At 48.5% G+C, this 10990-nt stretch overlaps 1 protein-coding gene across 2 annotated transcripts in view; it reads right to left on the bottom strand.

The window, feature by feature from the left end:
• The window catches only part of POLR1B (RNA polymerase I subunit B), a 21650-nt gene that overhangs the window by 9764 nt on the left and 896 nt on the right, over positions 1-10990 (bottom strand). The window contains exons 1-10 of one of the 2 annotated variants that reach the window (XM_011377860.2): positions 10258-10434; positions 8827-8994; positions 8514-8660; positions 7180-7312; positions 6524-6660; positions 5696-5919; positions 4399-4570; positions 2891-3062; positions 2217-2498; positions 1004-1137 (exon numbers count right to left, since the gene is read on the bottom strand). In XM_011377860.2, coding sequence (XP_011376162.1) covers positions 1004-1137; positions 2217-2498; positions 2891-3062; positions 4399-4570; positions 5696-5919; positions 6524-6660; positions 7180-7312; positions 8514-8660; positions 8827-8994; positions 10258-10434 — 1746 coding nt within the window. Of the gene's footprint in view, positions 1-1003; positions 1138-2216; positions 2499-2890; positions 3063-4398; positions 4571-5695; positions 5920-6523; positions 6661-7179; positions 7313-8513; positions 8661-8826; positions 8995-10257; positions 10435-10990 lie in introns of those variants that run through there. The other variant, XM_011377862.2, reaches the window with a different exon arrangement.

The following is a 10990-nucleotide window of genomic DNA, read 5'->3' as shown; positions in this document are numbered from 1 at the left end:
CATGGCCCTGAATCTCACTGTGAGGAAGTGACACACAAATTAAGGGACAGTCTTATTACACAGTAACTAAGAGAAGCCAAGATATGGAAGGTGGAGGGACCGTTCCAGATTCAGGGAGGCTGTGTGACACAACTACAAGGAACATGGGATCCTGGACTGGGTCCCAGACCCAGAAAAAAGGCACAACTGTAAAGGCCACCACTGAGACAGTGGCTGTGCTCTGGGTCCGGCCATGGTCCCGGCTAACCTGTTGCCTTAGTTGGTAAGTGCACTGCAGTTGCTAAAGAGAAAAAGTCCTTGTTAAAGAAAATACACTGAAATCTTAATGAAAAGGGGACATGTCTGCACAGTCCCCTCAAATGGCTCAGGAAAAAAAAAAATGTATGTATTTATAAAGTGCATACAAATGACAACAATTGGGTGTCAGGGAAATAGAGTTCTCTGTGCTGTCCAAACATCTTTTAAGTGTGAAATTATATCAAAGTACAACAATTTTAAAAACTAAAAAAAACTCAAAACTAAACAAATTAGAACAGAGCACGAGAATAGTCCATCCCTCTGCCAAAGAAGAGCCTTCTGACACCACAGCTGCTGTGAGGAGAGGACACCAAAGAGTGTCATTCTACTTGACATTTTAAAAACGTATTTAGAGACCCAGAAGGCAAGAGGGTCTGACTTCTATCTTGCATATCTTTACTAGTACTTGAAATGTGAAATCTGTATTTTGAGGCCCCTACATGCCACTAGTATCTACAAAGAAAAGCTAAAATTTGTTGGGTTAACAGACTAGGGCCTCAATGAAACTACTAAAAAAGTTGCACAAGTCAAACACCTGTCACTGGCCCCAGCAAATGAGGTCAGTACCAGGGGGTGTAAATCAGCTTCTGCCTCCTCGGCCCCAGGCCCCAAGCACTCTGGACTGCCCTGGGCTACACCTCATAACTAGAGTACGATGGAAACCCAACACGAGGGGACAGAACAACCCACAAAGACCCAAGGTCACCTTAAAACGTCGGAGAGAAGCTGCAACACTGGGAGCAAGGTCCTTGTCCACCCAGCCCACCATGATGCCATCCAACAGGACAGGGTAGCACTCGGTGTACAGCCGGTGTGGCGCTCCATCAACTGGCGTGACCCCTGGGGAAGGGAGAACGGAGAGGGCTAGCATGTCAGGACACCTTTCCAACAACGGGACTCCCTCCAGACAGGCCCATGGCCATGTCGCCACCCCAGATGTCCAGTGGTCCTGTGTCTGAAGCAGAATGGCCACATAGTGTGGCATTTCCCATGTCACCCATTACCTCAGAACCTCTGTGGGAAGTCACATTCCCACTGTGTCCCCTCCCCTGTGTCAGAGCTCTTCCCATCTCTCCTGCGGGGACTCTCCAACTCTCCACATTTTCCCCTCCTTTCTAGTGTGTCCTGCGCTTTGACATTTTAATCACTAGTGGCAAACAAAACAATTCTTTTCCTTGCAGAGCAAGAACCTACACATTACATGACCATATCCTGTGAATCTCGAGTAATTCCGAGTGACTTCCTCTGGGGCTCCCTTCACCAAGACCACGTATGCTCTTCTTGGCAGAAATACTTTCAAGAAGAAATTTCTCAGCTCTTGACTCAATGGCTTACTGGCTGCTTGAGAATGCTACGACCTGAATCCTGACATTTCAGTGTATGGCTATGAACCCCCTGGGGACCCCACCCACAGACCCCCCGGACACAGAACACACTGTCTCCAGATCACAACGGGAGACCCCCAGGACCAGAAGACTGAAAGAGACGTTGTGATGTCTAACAATAAAACCAGACCCAGCACCAAAGCTGAGGGACAGCACATAAGACAGCCTGCCAGCAAAGGCAGAGAGAGCTGCTGCCAGGCCCCTGGGAACAGAGGCTCTGGCTCCAAAGACCTTAGGGTACACACTGGACAACTTCTTTTTTAACCATCTACCTGCACTTTGACACTTTCCCACTGGGTGACGCAGCGGTCAGCCCAACAGGTACAGGTACAGCAACCCAGATCTTCCTGCCCACGTCAATGCTTTGACCTCTTTTTTCAAGAACAAAACTGCAACAACAGGAATTTCCCTTCTCTCCATTTGCAAAGAACACACCTGAGCTTCTATGAGGAAGCCCCACCCCAGCCCCCTGCATGAAAGGGCAGGCCAACCCTCTGGGAACTCAGTTGGCCCCAGGAAGCGTGCCCCGCGTACCCAGGCTGCACAGCAGAGCTGGGATGGATGCTGTGTACACAAACTGCGTGACGACCTCGCAGACAGCAGTCAGGTGGTTCATCAGACCGCAGGGCTCCCCGTCTGGTGTATGCACAGGGCACAGGAAACCCCAGGACTCAGGCAGCAGCCTGCGCACCGCAGTCGTCCTCATCTTGGCAAAGTCGGCCCCTCTGTGCACACAGCGGAAGTGGGACAGATAGCGGACGAAGTTCAGCTTGTCTGCCACAACGCAGAGTCCTGAGTCTTGCAGAAAGCCAAGACCTAGATAAAACAGTCATTCAAAATTAGGCTATGCTTAAAAATAAATAGTCTTTTTATTTGCGGCTCTGATGGAAAAACCCCAGCGCACACAATAAATCACAGAGTGGGTTATTATAAAGTTTACTAGCTCTGATGAGTGGCAGATTTCTGGACCCTCAACTGCCACTAGTAAAACTTCTCCGGGCCACTCTGACACAAGCAGTTGAAGGATGGGATGTGTAAGGACCCCACTGACCACCTGCACAGGTGACCTTCCCTGAGGGAGCTGAGCTGTCTTTAGTTTTCTGAAAGGAAGCAGAGGATGTGTGTGTGACCACCAGAGCTGGGTGTGAGCTGTACAGGCCCCTTCTCCGGAGCCCTCCGACTGCATGGAACCTGTCGCCTGGCCTCACCTGTCTTAGAACGCAGATTCCCAGTAGCAAGAAGGTATTCGAATGGTTTCGTCAGGTCTGTCCCCAGGTTAAAAACCTTCATCAAACTCTCAGTGTTCAGGGACACATTGGTCTTCTGAGCCTTCTTGTCTATGGCTAGTTTAATAGATACTAACCAAGCTTCCATTTTTTCCTGAAATAAGAAAAAATTTAAATTACACGTTTACAAGACCGGGTACTATAGGCGTAAAAAATAAAAAAAAACAAAATAAGGATTGTAAAATGACAAGGTCCTTGCAATCTGTGAGGTCAACCAAGGGTTGCCTTGCCTAAAAAAAATAAATAAATAAACAAAAAAATAAATCACACATTTACTTGAAACGTTGTAGTGAAATTACCAATAACAGAATCTTCTGCCTGATCTCACCTTTCATCAGGGAAATCCTAGACTATGGAAAACTTTCACTCTAATTTTATAGAAGCACACAGAAACAAGTTTTTACCCTTCAGTAAGGATTAAGTAAGAATTACAGACTAGATAAGGAATTAGGAGATTTTCACTTGTTTTTTCTGTCTTCCATCCCACTATACTATCTCTTAGATTAAATCACTTTTAAGGATAACATTAAAATACAAAACACCACCAAATCGAATTACTCATACCATCATTTCTGTACCAACACCTTCTCTGCACGCACGCGTATACACGCACAGCTCTGTGCTCTGTGCCACAGCTGTGAACACTGAATCAGCGGGCACTGGACCACTGCCCTTGGCTACACAGGGGATCAGGTCCTGCAATTCTCAGGTCACCCATTCTCATCGACTGACCAATACACAAGCTTGTTCTATGTGTGTCTGTTGAAAGACAACTTATTTTATGCTGCTGAAGCATCACCATTGAACTCGGCCAGCAGCAAAACTCATGCCTGAACAAAGCCACCTAACGTTACATTTCTTCGGAAGGCACATCCTGGCCTGCGTGCTCTTAGGAACCTCACCCAGCAACTCAGCACCGTGCTTGGGGCCACTTTTAAGAGTGAAATCGTCCACCTAGAACACAAAAATGTGAGAAACACAGCACCCAACGGACTCCCGTTCAGAGCTTGAGCTGGGACAAGAAAGCTGAGCATCACCTCCCAGATTCGGCAGAGAACAGGGGCATCGGGAGACCCTGGTTTGTAGTGCTCCATGAATGTCAGTGAAGGCCCACAAAAGTGTGGCAGTGCTGACACCAGGGCCCCGAGGTGTCAACGAAGTAACTGGCAGTGCAGTGTGTGTGTACAGGCCACTCATGTGTGATCATCCGCATCATGGCCAAGACGTGGTACTGTCTTTATGCAGCCTACATAGAATATCAGACGTTTTTGACTTGGTACAAGCAAGTGTTTGGTTAAGTCCCTTATCGCTGAGTAAACAAACAATAAACCAACCAAACTAGAGGTTGTAACTGTGCAGAAAACAATGCTGCAGGTGTCACCGCCCCGTGCACAGTTATAAGGGCCCAGATGAGGACAGCAGGCACTCACCTTCAGAAACATGAGGAAGAGCTGCCCAGGAGTGAGCACTTCCTGGTTCACTAAGCTATCAGGATTCTCTTCCATGCACTCTCCTCTGGCCAAAGCGAAGAGCTTCCGGGTCATAAAGCAAAGCACATAAAACTTCTCAGTATTGGATTTCAAGTGGATACAGATGCACTGGCTGTCAAGAGAGACAGAAAAAGCTTAACATGATTCCACTGCCATTCCTTGCCACCCTATTCACCAATGCCCCCGGTTCATGTTTACTTAAGTCTTTGCTCATTTTCAAAAAATCGCTTTATACTTTATAGCAAGATCAGCAAAGAACAGGATATTGTCACAAGGCCCAGAGCTGAGCTGGGCAACCTGACAGTGACAAGCCACACGCGCTATTCAGATTTCTGAGTTAGCCCTGAGCAATGCAGGGCAAGGGGCACTGATACCTGCACAGTCACAAACCCACGTGCAGCTTTTCACTCCCCCAAAACTTGACTTTCATTGCCCCTTGGTATCCTGGAGGATCGGCTCCAGGACCCTGTGAACACCAAAGTCCACAGGCTCTCAGGTCTCTGACATAAGGGCACAGAAAGGCACCTAGGTGGCCTCGGGCACCCATGGACTCCCAGCCCAGGACCAAAAATCCTGTTTTCCATCCACAGCTGGCTGAATCCACATATGTGAACCCAGGAAATGGACAGCCAACTGCACGGTTACGGAAAAAACCCACGCGTAAGAGAATCCATGCAGCTCAAACCCGTGCTGTTCAAGGGTTGGCTGTAATTAAAGTGAAATGAAGTTTGGAATTCAGTTTCTCAGTCACACTGGCTATGCAGGGGCTCAGCATGGCTCATGGCTGCGTATGAGACGTGCTGGTCTAGACCAGGGCTCCTTCAGTAGTGACACAAGTCACATGAAACAGAGCCTCTGCCTCAGGGGACAAAGACATAATGTCAGCAACTCTCAAATGTCAGAAGGAAAAATACTCTTAAGTGCAGAGAGTAAAGCAAATGCAGTGCAAGTGTTAACTTGTGAACAAATGTAGTGAAAGTGTTAACTTGTGCCCATTGTACTCTTCTAGCAATTTTCAATGTCTAAAGTTATTTCAAAATAAAAGGTAGAAAAATCCAATAGAATAAAATGATACCACCACAAACAAGAGGATGGTGAGGAGGGCCGCCAAACAGCGGCCTCTGCTTCTCCAGACCAGACTCTTCCCCAAGGTCATTCTGTTTCCTGGATGGCTACCAGCTCAACCACGGGTGCACCCTTCGGCCCCAGGAGATGGTCAAGGCCAGTGCACACATACTTAAACAGAAACTCCGCAGCCTGCTCGCTAGGGTACCAGTCAGGAAGACTGAGTTTCACTCTGAAGCGTTCGCCGAGGTACCCGAGGACCTGCTTCTGTGTGGAACAGCCCTCGTCCATCACAACCCTCAACATCTGAGAGACAGCATTCCTAAAAAAGGAGTCCCCCTCTTTCCCTTTGATGAGCTCCTGAAAAATCTGATAATCGGAAAAGCTGACAAGTGCCTAGAAGAGAAAAAAGGTTTCCTTTTAAATCACCAGTAATAACTAAACCATCTAATTCAGTAACAATTCTCTCCTACTTTTTTAAAACCCAAGAACAAGTTTTTCACTATTGTTCAGGTGAAATGAAACCTGCAAACTAGGGCAGTGCTTGTCACGCAGATGCCACAATGACCCCCTAATGGTCCTTGCTTCTTGGAATTCACAGCTTGTGCAGTGTCCCTGCCACAGGACCAGGGCTGGCCATTCTGCTTGCTGACTCTCTGGAGAAGACAGAACTCCAGGGAGAGGAACCAAGTCTCCCGGCCACAGCCTGCGCTGACTTGGAAGCCACCTGGAAGAGGGTCCTCCAGCCCTGGTTGGGCCTTCTACACGACCGCAGCCTCTCCTGACACCCACTGTGACCTCTTGAGACCCGGCCAGATGGTCTAAACTCCTAACCACAGACAACTGGATTGATGTTCACCGGTGTGTTTTAAGCCGCTGACTTCCAAGGAAGCACATTATGGAGCAGCAAGCAGCCAGTACAGCACGCACTCCGACGAGAGCCCTGTCCGTTCTGTACCACAAATGGCCATGTCACCAGAGAAACACACTCAAGTCACACCTTAAGTGCAAATCCCAAAGGCAGGAAAAACAGCTCTTTCCGGTAGATGAAGTTCAGCATGACTGTGCCGTTCTCTAAGTAGTGGAGGTTCATATTGGTGGCGGAGTGCTCCCCTCTCACACAGTGCATGGACACTCCTGTTGACATAGCGACACATCTACAATTCAGTGATCCTGTAACTGCTTCAATCATTATTTTTCCCATAATTATTTTTACCCTCTAAGACATAATTAGAGCCAAATCACTAAGTTTAGCCAAGACTGGCAACCAAAAATGTCTCTAGATCTTGCCAACGTCCCCTGGGATGCAACATCTCCCTCAAACAGAGGCCAGGTAGCCGTTAGCAGAGACGCCAAAGGGAGCATGGTGGTAGCTGAGCCAGAAGGCTCTGGGGCCCACACGGTCTCTGGCACATCAAGCTGCCTTCAGCCTCAGATGCAGTAGCACACACATGTTCTTTCAGTTTGAAAGAAATGGAAGATAACATAAAGTAGGTTTCCTACTGTGAAATCTTAACACAGAAATGCTTAATAGAAAAACAAACAAAAATGTACATAAACAAGAGAAAAAACGTTAAAGACTACTTAGATGCATCTCCTTATAAAAAAAAGGCTTAAAATTTCTAAAAGAACGTTCCAAAACCCACTACCACTTACCATACTGAGTATAGCCAGGCCCCCTGGCTTTCCACTTTGGTCTTATCATGGCAATGGGGAAATTTCTCCGAGGCATAATCAACAGTCGAATGACCTTTTCAATGCCATTGATTATAAAATAGCCTCCCATTTCCTGTCGAAGAGAGGAATTATAATCTGTTTAACAAAGAAACACAAGCTGTTGTGAATGTGAACAAACTAACTGCACACATCCACCTCACTGACAACAGATGTGACGCGATGTGCAGGAGAGGTGCATGCAGGTGACAGGGGCCATGGGTCCCTGGAGAACTGTCAGAGTGTGAATTAAGTCTTCTTAAGCACACAAAATAGGTCTAGGGCCTGGGAGAAAAGTATGGAAGGGAATCAAGGTACTTTCTCTACTAGACAGGCTTGAAGTAACTTGCCTCTCTGTCCCCTAAAATGACTTCGTCTTCAGATGACATTAAAACCAACCAACCAAACTTACTCCAAAGAAATTCTAAAAGTGAAAACGATAACCATTTTGTTTCTTGGTGAGTATCATTTCCCAAATAAGGTAAAAAAACTGTTGACTGTATGAAAGCTCTGGAAACCAGAAATTTGGATTAACAGGAAAGTATTTTCGATCGCTCAAGTCAATATCACATTTCTGATATAGTAGGCTGAGAGCCTACGATGAAGCAGGCACACCAGGTGAGGCACTCTGTGATCACAACATCTAAGCCTCATACCACGGGGTTGGATGGCTGCTGTGCCCATTTTCAGCAGAGGACAAGGGCTCAGGGAGACTAAACTTTCCCAAGCTGCACAACTGGTAAGTGCAGCCTTGGAGTGTCAAACCCAGGTCTGACACCAAAGCTTCTTCCCACCAGATAACATAGCTTCCCCATTGTAGGCAGAGTCTGTGTGTCTTAGTTACTTCAACTCAATACTGCAAAGCCACCTAGCACAGCTAAAAGAAATGCCAAAGGGAAGGCACATGAAGCATTTAATATGCTAAAAGTCTTACTGTTGATAAAGCAAACATTTTAGATAATCGTTTTGTGGGTAAAGATGGCTTAAAATAAACAAATATACTCTAAATATACACTATTCAGAAAATTAGGGGAAAACCCACCAATTCTTCCCCCATAATGAAATTCTCAAACTGTGCATTCACTGTTTCATATGTGGTCTCACTTGAGATTCCTTAAGAGCCGTACATAACATGCAGACAAGGGCTAAACACCCCATTTCACCCTCACAGAAATTGGAGCAGAGAAAAACTGACTCCCAGTGATAAGCCTCATCATCCCAACTCAGGCCCTTTCAAACGCCACCCAGCTGTGGAGGCCCAAGACCCCCACAGTTACCTCTGGCTCCTCATGGTGCTCAATGAGGGCTTTGGGAGGAAGGCCATGTAAGTTGCACAGCGTGGACTTCACCATGATGGGCACATAACCAAGAAACTGCTTAATGACTCCTTTTGAGACTCCATTCACTGCCCAGCTGATGTCGGCCTAAATGAAAAAAATTCCTTAAGAAAAAAGAAAATACCTGGAGCTACAAGAACAAATGAGTGTTTTAAAAGAGGTAGAAGACCAATTCTGGTTACACTCTATTAGGCACCAGCCTTATTCTCAGACACGTACAGTGTGCGAGTCACACACTGTCACCTGCACTCACTGTCAACTTTCCCCGGTAGGTGCTCCTGCGGCCCCGGCATTCGGCTGGATACACGCTGAGCTCTTTGCAGATGCTCCCTTTGGGAACTGTTGGGGGACTGATGACAGCATCCACAATAGTAAGAGAGATACGCTCATCTTTGAAGGCAAATTCAAAGGGAGGTATGGCCTGAAATACAATTCACACTATTAAATAATTGCGTGCATGTCCAAGGCACTTTTTCACTAAGATCCTTCCATATCCCATGAGTTTTCTACAAACTTTGTTGCCCATAATGCTAACGTGCCATACCTAAAGAGATTTAAAGCTACGCCCAGTCTTCTCACACCCTCGCTACATACCTAAAACTATAAGGCATTAATTCCCATACCTGAGTGTCTGCCACGTGTCAGATTCTTAGACAGCTCTAGGGAAACGAGTGTGTACAGAACAAAGCTGTCCTCTGAACCAACCACCAGCCTTCTCTATTCCTACCCTGTGCCCTCCACATGCATAGCAACACTAACAAGACAGTTGCTAACAAAGCAGGGATATGGAAGCATCTCCTGGTTCAGGATTGGACACTCTAACGCCACCCTTTATTTTTATTTTTTTAATTTTTTTTTTTTTTCTTACAGAAAGGCAGGCTGCTACATGCAGTGCCTCATTTGAATGTATCTGGAGTCTTGGAAGCTTGACTAACCTAAGTTCTCCTACAAATGGACCTCGAGAGCTTGTTTGGAGGTTCTAGCAGGGGAGCGCAGCTACTTGTATACCCCTGACTGAAGAACGGTCCTCTCCTCTATCAGGTCGTCCTCTTCCACCCAGCGCGCAGCTTCGGGAGGGACGCACATGGAGCGGTAAGGAAGGGGACACCGGGCCTAGTCAGCCAGATCAGCCGAATCAATCCTGGCGATCAGTGGGATGATAGATGTCGCAGCCAGATTGCCCTCATATCCTCTAACGCCACTCTTTAGTCTGATATTTGTACATTTCATTTCACGGTGGCAAAAGCCATGCAAAAAGGAAGGTGGTGGCCACAGCGGTTTTCTCCCTCGCACAGCGCCTGTTGTTGCACGGAGGAGGGGGCACCAGTGAGCTCTCCTACATACTAACCATGGACAGCCTACTCTCGTTGGGAAGCACAGTGCACACGGGCCATTTCCTCGCCCTCACAGCACTCAGGAACTGTCCTACAAAACCCTACGGTTGCAAGTCCTATATGAATTTGGGAATCACATATACATCCTCCCCTGCTCGACTCGAGCCTGGCACGATCACGGAGCACAAGCACCATTTGAGATTATATTGTGACCTCCCAGTCATCCCACTGGGACCCTGTCCCCAGCCTGTGCCCCACTCACTTTGCCTCTTGAGTTTTCCCGGCCGCCCGCCTCCAGCCCGCGGGGCCCCTCTCTTCCGCCAGTCCGAGCCTGGTGGCGCCGCACTAACCTGCACCGCGTGGCCGAGCCCCTCGCGCACCGCGTAGTTGAAGGACTCAACGTGCGCCTGCGTCAGCTTTTGCAGCGCAGGCTTCTGTTGCGCCCGCGGGACCCCATAACAGGGGTCAGTCAAGTGCTTGAGGCTGGGCCCGGGGGGCAGGTCCCGCCACCGGCCGCCGGAATCCATGTAGCACTCGCACGCCGGACTCCAGCGAAACTCCACAACACCGAAAGGAGGCGCGACGCCCACGGCCTGCTGGGAAATGCTGCTCCACAGCTTCTGCCAGATCTCGGCCCGTCCGCTTTATAGGGTCGACTGGGAAGCGAAACGGTGGAGTAAAAGGGCCGGAGTAAGACTGTACCGAGGCGGAGCCGCCCCGCCCCAATCAGTGTTGCCCTCGGGTTTTTGTCCGCTGCGTAGCCAGACAGGGGGACGGCGGCCTTCCAAGGGCCCCGCGCTCCCTGTGACCGCTTTCTGATCATAGCTGAGGTCCCCTTCCCCCCGGGTAGACCCCAACCGCGTCATGGCGTCGCCAGAGAGGTGGCTGGCTGCTCTCCACCCGACGCGAGTCGCGAAGGCCCCTCCCCACGTCTTGTGGGCCGGGTGGCCTCCAGGGAGTCTCCAGCCGAAAGATCCTTCCTAGCTGAGTCCTAGGAATCGCCGCCTCCCCACGAGACGGCTTACGTACCTGCAGACGCTTCAGCTGCATCTGTCGTGTGTCCGTAACGGGGCGTACCGGGTT

This window comes from Pteropus vampyrus, unplaced genomic scaffold (assembly GCF_000151845.1).
Source record: "Pteropus vampyrus isolate Shadow unplaced genomic scaffold, Pvam_2.0 Scaffold323, whole genome shotgun sequence".
Lineage (NCBI taxonomy): Eukaryota > Metazoa > Chordata > Mammalia > Chiroptera > Pteropodidae > Pteropus > Pteropus vampyrus.
Note: the sequence above shows the minus strand (reverse complement) of the source record. Positions and strands in the feature narration are given on the sequence as shown.